The 14917-nt window shown below is 47.3% G+C and overlaps 1 protein-coding gene across 1 annotated transcript in view; it reads right to left on the reverse strand.

The window, feature by feature from the left end:
• Positions 1 to 649: 649 nt before the first annotated feature.
• The window catches only part of NCAPD3 (non-SMC condensin II complex subunit D3), a 42349-nt gene continuing 28081 nt past the window's right edge, over positions 650 to 14917 (reverse strand). Inside the window, exons 22-32 of the mRNA XM_066639372.1 lie at positions 10636 to 10773; positions 9924 to 10057; positions 8931 to 9130; positions 7296 to 7406; positions 6276 to 6455; positions 5325 to 5479; positions 4755 to 4885; positions 4543 to 4620; positions 2644 to 2718; positions 2473 to 2533; positions 650 to 1095 (exon numbers count right to left, since the gene is read on the reverse strand). Coding sequence (XP_066495469.1) covers positions 984 to 1095; positions 2473 to 2533; positions 2644 to 2718; positions 4543 to 4620; positions 4755 to 4885; positions 5325 to 5479; positions 6276 to 6455; positions 7296 to 7406; positions 8931 to 9130; positions 9924 to 10057; positions 10636 to 10773 — 1375 coding nt within the window. The 3' untranslated portion in view covers positions 650 to 983. The remainder of the gene's footprint in view (positions 1096 to 2472; positions 2534 to 2643; positions 2719 to 4542; positions 4621 to 4754; positions 4886 to 5324; positions 5480 to 6275; positions 6456 to 7295; positions 7407 to 8930; positions 9131 to 9923; positions 10058 to 10635; positions 10774 to 14917) is intronic.

Genomic DNA, 14917 nt, shown 5'->3' on the forward strand with positions numbered 1-14917 from the left:
TCTCCAAGACCAGTGGTCTCCCACCACCTGGCGTGGCAGTGGTGAAAGGCTTTCCGTTCCATGCCGTAGCCTCCACTTTTCACAGCCAGTCGTCACAGAAACTTGGGCTGGGCAGCTGCTTCCTATGTGAAATCGGGGCACAGAGCCTGCTGGGGCAATGCCCAGCCCAAGTTTCTGCAACAAGTGGATGCGGCCTTTGCCACCACCATGCCCAGGCAGTTAATCTAGGGATGCTGGATCCAGTCCACGGCCAGGGGCTGGAGGCCCTGCCTTACACAAACAATAGTTTGGGAATAAGAGACCAAATGAACATAAGATATTGCAAACAAAAGCTCTATTTAAAAAAAACAAAAAAACAAAAGAGCCTAGATCAGTGGGGAAACTGTCTTTAGAACTTTGCTAGGGGGGCCAACTCTCAGTGCATGAAATGTTCCTCTGCTCCATAACCTGACCTTTTGCTCAGTGGATCACAGCATTCACATTTTCGGACTCTGCAACCTTAGGCTGCAAGTCTGGTAAAGAAGGTTTTTGCACTATTATCAGAGCCTTGAGAGCAGGCCAAGATTTTTGGAGCTTAATTCTGTTTGTCTATATGAAAAGGAGATGGATGCAATTAAACATGAGAGGGAGGACAGAATAAGGGAAGAATTTTATTTTTTTTAAAGCTACAAAAAGGCAAGGAAGTTTCAAGTCAAAGCAAGTGAGCACACAATGGAATCTGTTCTTTATTTATTGTGCATGCAATTATAACAGCTGGAATTAAGAACATGGTTCAAAAACAAGAAATCATCTATTAAAAGCGAGAACAGGAGGGCTGTGTATACAAGTCTGTAAGTGCAAATTATTTCTCTTACCAAGGCAAGTTATTTACATACGTTTAAAGCAGTGATCTCCCAATGGATTAAGGCACCATGAAAAAAGGGAGATATAAAATAACATGATTATGCTTCTGTACAAGATTGGACTCTGGGAGGCGCAAAGGATCAGTTGGCTGGTTTCAGGGGAGTTTTGCGGCTGGACCTCCTCAGTCCTGTGCTGGAGCCACTATCTTTCCTCCCTGGGGAATTGATCTTCCACCGCTGAGGCTCTGATGATCTATAAGAGGATGCAGAAAATGGATTTTTTTTTCTAGTGGAGGGGGGAATCATGTTAGTTATTAGTGAATTTGCAGAAATTGACACTAGGAACTCTTGCTTTCTTTTGGAGAGGCACAAGTTTCTAGCATTCATGGTTGAGAAGACAAACTTAAAAAGGAGAAAGTAGCTTATGCAAATTCTCACAAAGTGCACATAGTGCGGAAACAGCCGTCTGATATGTGGGCTGGTTCATACAATTTTAGCAGAGGCAGCAGCTGCTGATAGGGAAAGAACTAGGTTTAGCTTCTGCCTCCACTGAAACTGGCTGGGTAGTCTCCTTGGAAGACTGAGATTTAGCTCCCTTAATGAGTTATATTTGAGGAACCAGCTTATGCAATTGGTGGACTGACAGGAGGATGCTATAGGGGTGTGTGGGAGGGAGGGAGAAAAACCACACGTTTGAATACTTCCCCAATGTAAAGAAATTCCTTGGACACAGAACTAGCATGTCAGGGAGGCAGCTAGACTCAAACCTTTCTTCTTGACACCTGATTTTCTATGTGCAGGGAGGGTCTTTTTAAACATAGAGGGAAACATTCAAAGACAAGGTCACCATGTTCTGCAGCAATAGAGTCTACCAGGAAATTCAGCATGGGAATCTGGCGATGGTGCATTTCTGCTGAGACAACAGCCATAATTCGGATGATTTCTTTAAAAATGAGCTGGGAGGATAAGAACATACGAACAGCCCCACTGGAACAGGCCAAAGGCCCATCTAGTCCAGCTTCCTGTATCTCACAGCAGCCCACCAAATGCTTCACGGAGCACACCAGATAACAAGAGACCTGCATCCTGGTGCCCTCCCTTGCATTGGCATTCTGACATAGCCCATTTCTAAAATCAGGAGGTTGTACATGGCTTGTAACCCATAATGGATTTTTCCTCCAGAAACTTGTCCAATCCCCTTTTAAAGGCATCCAGGCCAGATGCCGTCACCACATCCTGCGGCAAGGAGTTCCACAGACCAACCACATGCTGAGTAAAGAAATATTTTCTTTTGTCTGTCCTAACCCTCCCAACACTCAATTTGAGTGGATGTCCCCTGGTTCTGGTGTTATGTGAGAGTGTAAAGAGCATCTCTCTATCCACTTTATTCTTCCCATGCATAATTTTGTATGTCTCAGTCATGTCCCATGCTTCCTTAACCTCCCCTTCACAATCCCACATGCAAAATTTCTCTCCCCCTTTACTATTCCACCAACTTGAGAGTCCCTAGCCGGCTAGCATGGCTACCACTGCCAGGTAAGGGCAGGCAGTGCTTGTACCTGCATGTGTATCAGGTGCAAGCAAACGAGAGTCGACTCAGACTGACACTGTTCCCATCAGTTATACTCACGGTTTATCGGGTGCTGTCAAGCAGACAATCTCTCCCTGCAAATCTTGGCCTCCTGGCTTTTCTGCAAGCAGAATTTATGGAATGTTAACATGCTCAAGTTTCCCCCACCACTATTCAAGTGTGTCTGTTTATATCTTATCTTTCAACATCAAAACAGAAACAGCAGCTTACCTGGAGCTGAACCTGGTGTGTGTGTCACACTGATATAGCTCACGCCTGCCCCAAAGGTCAAATTGCTGATGGACTCTGAGAAGCACAGACATAGGAAATATCAGTGCAGTTTTGTTAATACCTACAAGTCAGGTCAAGTGGGGCTTTTTAGAGGGGAAAAAGGGAGGGGGTGGGGCACGACAGAGGCTTAAAAATTATTCTTATGAGGTGGGCGGGAGAGAGAGGAAAGTTCCCCAGGACCTGGAGAAGCGAATGGAAGCACACTGGCCCCCATCAGAGACCTAAGGGCCTCTGGGAGATGGTACCCCCTGCCTCCCAAAATGATCCCCTTTCCAAGGGGAAGATCAACTCACAGTCGACCATGAAATGAAGCAGGTGCAAAGAGCACATGTGCGCAGAAAGGTCCAGATTCAATTGCCGGCATCCCAAATCAAAAAGGATTTGGTTCCAAGTGGAGGCAACCGCCTCTGCCTGAAACCATGCAACAGCTGGACCACACACCCAAGAGGCTCAGTTTAAGGTCACTTTGCAGAACTTATTTGCAAGGCCAAACACCCCCTTGGGCCAACAGGTCTTTCTGCAACCACCCACAGGGTTGGAGGATGATAAACTCAGGGCACAGAAACGCTGCTCTGCAATCCACAAGCCTTCTCAGGCTCAAGAGTCAATTCGGATATGACGTGGCAGCAAACCAGACTGCCCAGCATACCCTCAGCGGGGAGTGGGAACCTGCCTGACAAGTGGACCTGTATGACGTGCATGTCTCCAAACCCATGTGCCTCTCATTCATGCATTGCGTAATGTGTGCGGGGACCTTATACGCCTCTGCACATTAGGCAGGACCAAGGGGACCTCTGCATTTCCAATTAAGTGATTTGTCCTCTCCCGGCGCTTCTTGAGCATTCGTGCGGTAAAACATCAAAACAAGAAAGGCGAGGAAGGCCTGAAACGGACCTCCCTGCCAGACGCTGGAAGCAGCGCAGAGATGTGCTTGCTTGCTTTGACAGCCACGATTACTTGTGGCGACGGCGCTGGCTGCTGTTTCTTGCTTCTAAATTAAAACGACGGAGCAGAAAGGGAAGACGTTTCCCTCTCGTTTTAAGGCTGCAAAACCCGGAGCTGGCGCAGTGCTGACAAGCTCCGCAGAGGCCAACCCAGGCAGCAGTAATGCTTCGTGCAGCTTGTGTCACTGCTAGGAAAGCAGAGCAGGAATGTTAAGCCTTGGCCCCTAGTGGGATTAGCGGTCCCCTCCCTCCCTCTCTCCAGCATATGTCACTTAAGTGGAGCATCAGCGCAAGCCCCTGGGCTGAGAGGGAGGCAAGATTTTCCAGGCTGTGGCATCCCAAGACAGTCTGCGAAGCAGGCAACAACACGCTAAGGACATCTGGTGTTAACGTTGGGATGCTCCAGCGTGGCCAGGTCAGGGAAAGGCTTCTGGGTGAAGCGCGGAGACTGTGGAGCTGCAGCCAGCTTACGGCAGCCACTGCCTTCTTCAGTCCCATTACCTGGGATCCCTCCTTTTACGTAGCAGATGCCAAAGATTGAACAGGGCCAGCTTTGGGATGCTCAGCATGTGTCCTGCCACTGGGCTTTGGGTTGCCTCCCAAAATAAAGGCAAGGCACCCGATGGCCTTCTTTGGGATTAGAGCACCCAGGCCCATCCACTGCAGTCCAAAGGACATGACCAAGACCGTTCCAGCAACTGCAGGAGCCATCTTTTCGAGTAGCGGTTTCTGTGATCTGGGAGAGGTCCCTCTTGGAGGGGCAGGGGATACTAGAAGAGGAGTGAAAAGTTCCAGGAAACCCTAGGACCCTGTGGCAGGTGGTACCTTCCTCCTCCTGCCAAGGCACCCCCCCCCCCCCCAATAACTCACAAAGGCACTGGCTTCAGAAACTTACTTTCTGGAGTACTGATTGCTCGACCTTCCAGGAGGTCACTGGCTCTGGAAGACGGTTGGTTTAGACTGCAGAAGGACACTGCAGGAAAGGAGAGGAGCATAAGAGGCAGCAAACCCCTAACACAAGACCACCCGGGACCCCTGAGTTAGTGTGACTGCAGAACAAAGCTGGTGCAACAAAAAAAGTGTCCACATCTTAGTGACTGGTTAAACCTTGCTTGCTGCTCTGCTGACTCCCTGGAGATGCCGGCCTTTGCCCCTCGCTCCTGCTGCGATGCTTGTTAGCGGCCTCCATAGTCTTTTTAGCAGAGTTGAGGATGGCCAAGGTATTCAGGGACATCTTCCTAATGGAGGGCAGAAACACATTTAATGGCTGGAGCTTCCTTTGCTGCAGGGTAAGCAAGCTCTGAAAGCCCTCTGCTGGGCATTTCGTGCTTCTGGTTGCATTCACACTGCTGGAGGAAGTACCGTTTTGAATCAGCAACTCAATCAGCACAGTCATGCATTTGGGTCCATACTAGTCTAAGGACACCAGCAACTGAAGACCTGCAGCACTCAAGCCCAGGTCAGATGTGCTTCCAGCGGCAGAGACCCACCAGGAGAGGGGCTGCTACATTTCCAAGCAGATAAGGCTTCCCAACAGTCACGAAGGGCAGCCCCAAAGAGAGCCTGTTACAGAAGTCTAGCAATCAAGAAGCACAAGTCGCAGTTGTCAGGTCCAAATTTGAAAGACCACAGAGTTTGTGAAGAATATACACCAAGCGAGCCCATTCAGTACCATACCTGGGCCTTGGGAATTTCCCTCTTGGCGAAGTAAATGCAACGTGAGCCAAAGATATAGGAGGAGGAGATCTCAAAGGTGAAGAGTCCTTTCGAGCAGTGGGAGAATCAGTCTTATCTTGATCAGTCGGAAGTGTTGCTCTCTCTGACGTGGGAGACTGAGATTTAAAAAGACAAATGAAGGCTGCTATAATTCCATTATGAAGCCAATCTAGGACAGGACGGGCTTGATGTCACTTTGTCTATCCAATCTCTGATGCAAACCATTATTTCATGGTATTTATGCCAACAAAGGTTCTGATCATTCCCATTTCATGGATGGCAGACTGAGATTCAGTGCAAATTGTCCCTAAGGCAACTGGGCCTTGGGGCGAGATGGGGAGCTTTATCCTTGCTCTTTTTCAGCCTATTCTGCCTTGCAGAATGGCGACAGCCAGTGAGTTGCACATAGATTTGAACCTAGACTTCTGTTCCAAGAGGCACAAACTAATCATAGGGCATACCTGGAATACAGATTAAAATTAAATTAATCAGTCCCTCTCCCTGGGGGATGGCAGTTTTGGGGGAGCACTGGGATGGGTCCCAACAGGGGATTTTTAGAGCTCTTACAAGGGCACAATTTTCAAGAGTTCCAGGGGAGAGAAGGTGGAATGATTCAACTGATATAAAGCTAAGTTTGTAGTGTCAGCAAGTCCCAATTCAGCAGAGTGGGGAAATGTTGCTTGTAAGCAAAGGAATCAAATGTAGTGACCTCGTGCCACACATGTGTGAGGAAGACAGCTAATGAAGTTGGGTTAACATCATTAAAACAAGCCAGTCTCTGTCCAGTCCAAATTTGAAAGACCACAGAGTTTGTGAAGAACATACACCAAGCGAGCCCATTTGGCCTATCTGGCTTTCATTTGGACCAGCGTACTGGACCCTGGTGAGCACTAGCACATCTGTCTGTGGTACCTGCACAGTCGCCACTGCGCTCAGGGCTTCCGGCGCCTCTGCGAGCGGCTCCTGGCCTTGCCTGGACTCCCTCTCCAGCTGCTCTTCGTACTTCTTCATGTCGTACTCCAGTTCGGCGGCCAGCTGTTTGTCCACTGCAAAAAACTCCTTGATTTCGTTCCGGTAATCCTGCATCATCTCCTAAAAGGCACAAAGAAGAGTTTGAAGATGGTGCAAATCTCAGGTTCCAGTAGTAGCGCGTGACACATGTTCTGCTCGAAAGAGGGATCCACAAGCATGCAGGTCAATACTTGACACCAAAACTGTGAGAGAGGGCGGAGCAGAGTCTCGGGTTCCTCCCTGCACAACCAAAGCCAGATTTTTACAAGGATAGTTTAGAAGGCAAGTTTGCCTTGGGGTTTTCTCAAGCCAGAGACATTTGTGGTGGAACTGTGGCCCTGACAAGGGAAGAAGCCAAGTGAGGGAGAATCCTGCTGCGGCAGGGACGACAGCTTTTGCCTGAGGAACCAAGAAAGGAGAGAAGGAAGGGGATGGTTTGTTTAAAAAGAAATGTCTTACAGCCTCTAAGGAGGGAGAAGTTCGTAGATTGAGAGCGAGGGAGTTCCATAAGGTTGGTACCGCTACTGAGAAGGCCGTGTTCCTTGCAGCCGTAAGTGACGGCACTTTAAGCTTTACTCATGCTTTAGGCCAACAAGTCTACCCTTTCCCCTGAAAGGAATCCTAAGGCTTCCAGGTCCCAACCCAAGACGAACATGATCTTGTTGCTCAACAGACAACCCGAAGGCCCATCAAGACTTCAGCCAGCCTACCAAGACCCATGCTCACAGCTGTCACCTTCTCTTTACTCCCACAACACCCTATCACTCAGATCTCACCTGCCAGGCTCCCTTAGCCCAGCAAGCACATGCAACATGGCACCTGGAACTAGGGCAGCCCTGCCCACTGCTAGCAGCAGACATTCAGGTCAGGAACCGTGCCTACCCAACAAGCAAATTGCATGACACTGGCATAAAAGGTTACCCGGAGATAGTTCATGAGGTCTCTCAGTGCTGGAAGCCTGTTTTGCTCCAACAAGGTCTTCAGTGAAGTGATGATCGGGATGATGTTTTCTATGAAATTCTTCTTTTGAACCTGGGTATTGGATTGCACAGAGACAGAGGCACTGAGTGAGCAGAGCTACATGACTCCAGACTAGTGAAGAGAAGTTTAGCGTGCTGTGACAAAGGACCGTGATGGAGTCACAGAAGCATCTCTGACATCCTGCTTGCAAGGAAGTCCTAAGACACAATTATGAGTAGGACTGTTGCTTGATCAGGCTCTAGCCTTGTTCACCATTTCACACTGATCGGATGCAGCTCTCCAAGGACTCAGGCCAGGACCTTTCCCAGCCCTACCAGGAGTTGCTGCCAAGGACTGAACTTGAGAACACCTGGATGCAAAGCTGCTGCTCAGTCGCTGAGTTATATGGCCCTGATGACTTGCAATGCTCCTAACACACAATAAAACAGGAGAGCTAAGAAACATTCCAGGTGCCCAGGCTTCTAGAAATTCAGCACTGCTCTTAAGAACAGAAGAAGAACCTTGCTGGATCAGGCCATCTAGTCCAGCTTTCTGTATCTCACAGCAGCCCACCAGATGCCTCTGGGAGCACCCAAGATAACAAAATACCTGCATTCTGATGCCACTCCCTTACATCTGGCATTCTGAGGCAGCCTACTTCTAAAATCAGGAGGCTGCACATACTCATCATGGCTTGTAACCTGTGATGGACTTTTCCTCCAGAAATCTGTCCAGTCCCCTTTTAAAGGTATCTGGGCAAGATGTCATCACTACATGACACGGGCAGGAGGTCTGGTCTAGCGGCAGGAGGTCTGGTCTAGAGGATAGAGCCTCCGTTTGCCTGAAGATAACATCTGCAGGTCACCAGTTTGAGGCCACAGGTACCGTGAATGGTGAGACCTTGAAGCAGCTGACAAGCTGAGCCGAGTTATTCCACCTGCTCTTTGGTGTAAGCGAAGAAGCGTCTTGGCTGCCCTCCATGTGAGAGATGAAGGAGCTGCTTGTCAGCATGCGTGGGAGGAAATCGGAGGCCAGAATGTGCTACCAGATCAAAAAGATCCATCTGAAATGTTGTGGTTCTTGAAAGATAGAACCTTTCTTTGATTGTAAAAATCCCTACGGGGATTTAGAACAGCCTGCCCATGTAAACCACCTTGAATAAAGTCTGAGGAGAAATCTGACAACCAAGAAAGGCGGTATATAAATACCTGTATTATTATTATTATTATTATTATTACTATTATTATTACTACATCCTATGGCAAAGAATTCCACAGATTAAATACATGCTGGGTAAAGAAATATTTTCTTTTGTCTGTTCCAGCTCTCCTGCTACTGAATAGTAATGGATGCCCTTTGGCTCTAGTGTTGTGTAAGAAGGATCCACTCTATGAATCCTATGCTTTTAAGAATCTGGAACATGCTTTTCTAGCCCTGGCACAGAGCCCACTCCAAGAGGAGAGGAAGGCCAGCAGGGCATCACCACTGCTGCCTGCTGTGCTTTTAAAGGTCCACATGTGAGCAGCAGCATTTAAGGACCTCTTAGGAAGCTGGAATAACGAATATCTAAAATATAATCAAGTGTAAAATACTTACTTGTGAGATTAGTTTCTTCTGGGCCACCTGCATGACAGCATTGGCCATGGCCAACTCATCCTCGTCTGGCTGGATGTCTTCCTCTGGTCTTGACCTCATGGCCGTTAGCTTGATCTCCTTGGAGCTCAGGATCTCAAAGGTATCTGAGAGCAGCTCACTGGCTTCCAGGTCAAGAGGGAGGATTCCGTCCACAAAGCAGGCTGGAAGCAACCACAAAAACAAGGAAAGAGATGGCTGTTCCTTCAAGTGCCATACAGCCAAGCATCTTAAGTTAGGAGGAGTTTCGTGTCATTCATAGCTATTCATGCAAAGGGAAAGAGCTCATCAGTTGTTGTTTTTTTAAAAGCTCATCACTCTCTTTTTTTTTTTAAAAACAAAACAGAAGCCACCCCTGATTCCTCCTCCATAAAGTGAGATTTTGTGCCTAACCAGCTCTAAGTTTATGGGTAAGCAATCACACATGTGCCAAGGACCAGAATTCCACAAATGGGAATAATATATGAAGCCACCCTAAAAAGAAATTATAGTGACTCTTTATGAATACACATCATGCAGTCAAAGAAAGATAAACAACCATGCCATCCTCATGAAAATCTCAATGGAAGATCCAGAAGACAGACTATACAGAAAAGAATGCCACACACACACACACACACACACACACACACACACACACACACACACACCCGCAACCTGGAGAGAGCTCTCTCTGATCACAAACACAATCCAAGATAAACCAAACAGATCATGGGGGGGGGGGGAATATATTCAGATCCCAACTTCCAGTCTAGAACAACAGCACAAATAAAGTTAATGACTGAGAGGGTATCTAACTGGGAACATCCCAGATTACATGTTCAGTGACTCTGGAACTAACTTGGGAGTTTCTTGCAAGCAAAGGTCTCTTTGGAAACGCTTTGCAAGTGCTATTGGGCAGGTGCAGCCACACCAGGTGTCGCGCAATGTGTTTGGTAGCTGCAGCCAGAGCCATACCGAGGACATTCAGGCTGATTTTTGAGGTGATGTTGAACCTCTGCTCGTCTGTAAAATGCTCCAACAGGAACTTGTAGATATACATCCGCTTCTTTTTGTTCACTTTGCCCTTCAGGGAAAAGAGATTCTTCTCTCTGCAGCAAGCAAACAAAATTCATTCAGGGGAAATGAACTAATTCTCTCGCTCTCAAACCCCACTGGGTTCACATCTGGGTTCAACACACAGATCTGATTCAAAAGTGACGAGGGGATAAAATGCTTGGCCTCCTGAGAAGTGAGATAGACAATACTAGCATAATCAATGCAGAGGAGCACAAACTGGTCATCGCTCCAGACCCAGATGGGTACGAACAATATTTCTTTTATCTTATAGATCAGACACAGTTATTAACCAACTAGCAATTACAGCAATGAGCAGCCCAGCATGATCGACAATGGCCCAGACTTCACACCATTTACAGGGAAATCTCTCTCTTTGAGCTGATAACTTACAGGCAACTGTAGGCTTTCCCTTCTGGAGTAAATAGAAACTTACAGAGAGGCAGAGGTGTGTACGTTTTAATCCCAACACATGGTTGCATTCAACTTACTTAAAAAAAGCAAGCAGGGAATCTGATCACAGACCTCCCATCGCTGCACCCCATTCGACCCCACCAAGAACGCACAATGGCCCGTCAACGTTAAAAGAACGATAGTCACAAAATTCACAGACCGCTCACTCTGGGGGAAACGGTTGTACTTCTCGTGTCTCTCGTAGCTGTTGAAGTGGAAGATGCATTCGATGAAGTGCTGGGAGAACATCATCGGGTTCCTCTTGAGTAGGAGGTGCACCAAGCAGAACTCAGCAAAGCTGGGTGAGAGAGTCAGACAGGGATTCAGAAAGGTCTCCTCTCAATGGTCTTAGGGCTCTGGACAGCAACATGGTTGTCTTCCCCCTTTTTTCTTAACAAGGGCTGCATTTTGGGTTGAGTGTGGGAAGAAAGGACCAGGACATTTGGTTTCGTCAGAGTCATTTCCCATGTGAGCCAAAATATTGGTAAAGGGCTCTTTTTTTCCCCCCAGTAGAAGTTCTGGCAATGCCCTTCCTTTGAATAGACCTCCAATGCTCAGTCCTCACCTTCTCCAGTTGGCTGTTGCGCAAACTCTGTCAAATAGGTAGTTGGGGCTGTAATCCTATATACCAGTGTTTCTCTAACTGTGGGTTGGGACCCACTAGGTGGGTCCCCATTCATTTCAATGTTTTATTTTTAATATATTAGACTTGATGCTACCGTGGGAGGTAACTGCATTTGGGGAAATGTTACAGACGTATACTTTTAACAAGCTACTATATATTCTTTTAACAATGATGGTCAATGGGACTTCCTCCTGGGTAACTGTGGGTAGGATTGCAGCCTAGGATTGTTAAAAATTTTCCTGCTCGATGATGTCACTTCCGGTGGGTCCTGACAGATTCTCATTCTAAAAAGTGGGTCCCAGTGCTAAATGTGTGAGAACCACTGCTATACACTAGTGGTTCTCAAACTTTTTAGCATCAGGACCCACATTTTAAAATGACACTCTATCGGGGCCCATCTAGGTTAACCAGACTTTTAAAAAGGAGATCTAGAAAGAAATAATATTTATTTATAAGTAACAATAACCAGAAGAAAGATTCTCAACCTTTATCTCCCTGTATTTACACATGCTTGCAAATTGCAGGAGCTGATCTCTTAGAAGGGTAATTAGCAGCTACAGTATCTGATTTTTATCTGATCTTTCCATCACCCTTTGGCCACTCACCAAAAATCAGACTGCAATGCACCAGTGGGTCCCGGTCCACAGTTTGGTAACCACTGCTATACACACTTGCATGGGAGTAAGCAACATTGGACTCAGTGGGGCTTGCTTCTGAGTAGACATGAACAGCATTGTGCTCTGGGATGCAGAGGAAAACCCCAACAGAGCTACTGCCTGTATCTCAATTTTGGAGAAAGCAGCTAAGACACATGGGTGGGGGGGGGGAGCAGACAACAGACACTGGAGACCGAATTGAGTGAGACCCCAATTCCTTAAGGGGTCTACATTACCCCCTTGGAGGCTGACCAGGAGGCTACATTACAGGGAAGGGGGACACACACAATTAAAGCCACACACACACACACACACACACACACACACAAGACTGCCTAGGGTGTGGTGAGCTTTGATGGAGCTCAGATACAAGACATTCATTACCACAACCTTTAAAAAGCAGCTAGTGCATAGCCCCTGTTTTAATCCACCTGGGTGAGCAGAAGATGGCAGGCTGGGAAGAAACCCATCACCCACATTCAGAACAAGGTTTTGGGGATTTCAGCTGTTGCACTGCCCAAGCAGAGACTGATGGTGAGTGCAAAAGCCAGCACCCTGCCAATCTCAACCTTTGCTTTAAGAAGAGAATGCTTCTAATCCTGAACATTACAATGGCAGGTTCACAAAGACATGGGAAACCAGCTGGCAAGATCTCCAGGGCCAGTGGAGGAGAGGGGCCTGAGCAAGATTTCTGGCAGGTGTGGGGGGAGCTCCAGGACCCCCACAGCTCCACACCAAACTAGCATCATCAGGCAAACATATACCAGATCTGTAAGTATATACAGAATGGTTGGCAACCTTCAGTCTCGAAAGACTATGGTATAAGCCTACAGCACCCAGTATTCCCAGGCGGTCTCCCATCCAAGTACTAACCAGGCCTGACCCTGCTTAGTTTCCAAGATCAGATGAGCGTCAGTTCACAAAGCTTTTTCCCTTGAGAAGGAAAAAAAATCTTGATACCTAAAGAAGCAACTTATTTGTGAATTAAGAACATTCTGCAGCTGACCAGCTGAGTGACACAAAACACACCAAAGGAAACAAAGAATCTCTCTCTATGGCAGCCCCACTTGAGCCAGAGCCCAGCTGAAATGCCTCCATGTTTGAGGAACACGGAATCTATTTTAATGCTGCTTCCTTATCCAGGACTCCTCTGGAAAGCTTTCAGGACCCATCCTGCAATTTTGCTTCTAATTATAATTCAACATAATTAGAGAGAGAAAAATAACTCAATTGAACAGTAAACACCGACAGTAATTACAATGTTTGTGATAATTAACGAGCAATCACTTGTGCTAGCAAGATCTTATTAAGGAGATCTGGTCTTCCCGGCCTGAACCTCAGCTTGGAATCTGCCACAATTAGGAGCATTTTTAATAAAACTATGTGCTGCCTGCATGCAGGTATTTATGGACGACACCCCCGTTAATATCGGGGCAGCTTTCAGAAGCAATATTGGTAAGCTCTGTGGGATGGGGGTGGAAGGGGAGAGGGCTTATTGTTGCATCTCAACAAAAACACACATTAACAAGTTGGTATGGAGACAGCTTCAACTTGAAAAATGATTGAGGCCTAGAGGAGGAAAATTAAAGCTGCAAGGCATCACAGTGAGCGCACTGACTTGTGGAATGTTCTGCCACAAGATGCAGCCATGCTGATTAACCTAGATCAGCAGAGCACCAGACAGATTCTGGAAGCAGTAGTGGGGAAAGCTCAGACTTGCCGGAACTTCTTTATTTCTTACCTCTGAGATCCACCAACCAGAGCCAGTTGGAAAGACGTATTGGGTGCTTCTAGAAGCTGATGTAAAGAGGTGGCTTAGGAAGTGGAGTTGATTGTCCACTGCAACCCATGAGGCATATAAGACCATAAGAACAGCCCTGCTGGATCAGCCCATAGGACCATCTAGTCCAGCTTCCTGTATCTCGCAGTGGCCCACCATATGTATAGGTGTTTGAAATCAGTGTTTATTTTACTCAGCCCATTGTGTTCAGCAAGACTTGGGCTGTAATACATATAGAAACAAACACCTCTAGCCATATGCTGGACTAACTGGGACACCCAGATGCACTGGGATATCCAATCTTTGGAACTCCCTCCTTAGAGAGGCACACCTCAGCCCATCTCTGAGGGCCTTTCACCCCCTCCTGCCAAGATATTTTTGTTCCAGCAGGCATTTAATCACCAGGCAGTATCAGCACCCTTGGAAGCTAACCGATACTGCCCCAAGGCACTATCAGCAAATTGGTGGAATACATAGATACTGAGCCCACAGGTAAGAAGGGCCCACTGGAAGTTGTGTTTATCTGCTGCTTCCTTTTTATGATGGTTCATAATGGATGTGGTGAATTGCCTTTTTACTTTTATCTGCTTAGGTGTTGTTAACCCCTGGGGGCTGGGGGATAAGAATAGGCCCTCAGTTTGGCTGTACTCAGTTGTAAGAGGCAACTAAACAGCCACCGGGTAGGTGGGACTCGTTAGCCTGGGAAAGCAGCTCATCTAAGAGAAGGAACACTCTGATCCCAAACCTCCACTGCCTCTTGGCTGCATCCAGTTGTGGAAAAGGCTTCAGGAGTCAACCTCCAGGCAAAATCCGGAGCCGGAGTCCCTGAGGCAGTTCATGGCTGAACACAGTCACGCTCTGGCAACTTCTGCGACGCTGCTGGGACCAACCGTACTGGCCTCTGCCTTTCCATTGGACCATTTCAGCAACGTGGAGAGGGGGGATTTGCTGCATGGGAAACAGTCTATCCTCCATATTACTTTACCCAGGCTTTGCGCACTGGAGAGGACACTCTGTTCCAGAACCACTATTCCGAGTGCGATACCATAGTCTTCCGAGACTGAAGGATGCCAACGGACTGGTGTTGCTAGCCAGCTTGAGGCATTTATTAAACTAAAAGGTGGGATGTAAATGTTTACAACAAACCAACCAAGCTTGCATGCACAAGGACAAATATACTCTACATCTAAGCTTGACACAACATGCTTTTAAAGCAGCAGATAATGGGGGGAGAGGGGATGGCACCTTTAAGGTGATCTTTATCTCTCTCAAACAATCTTGCAGGTTTTATCCCAGTGTGAGCAGGCTACCCCAGTTAAGAAAATCTCCAAGAGCTGCCGAAGGATCCAAGACAGGAATTTCAGAGGCAGAGGAGGAAGGC

This window comes from Tiliqua scincoides, chromosome 11 (genome assembly GCF_035046505.1).
Source record: "Tiliqua scincoides isolate rTilSci1 chromosome 11, rTilSci1.hap2, whole genome shotgun sequence".
Lineage (NCBI taxonomy): Eukaryota > Metazoa > Chordata > Lepidosauria > Squamata > Scincidae > Tiliqua > Tiliqua scincoides.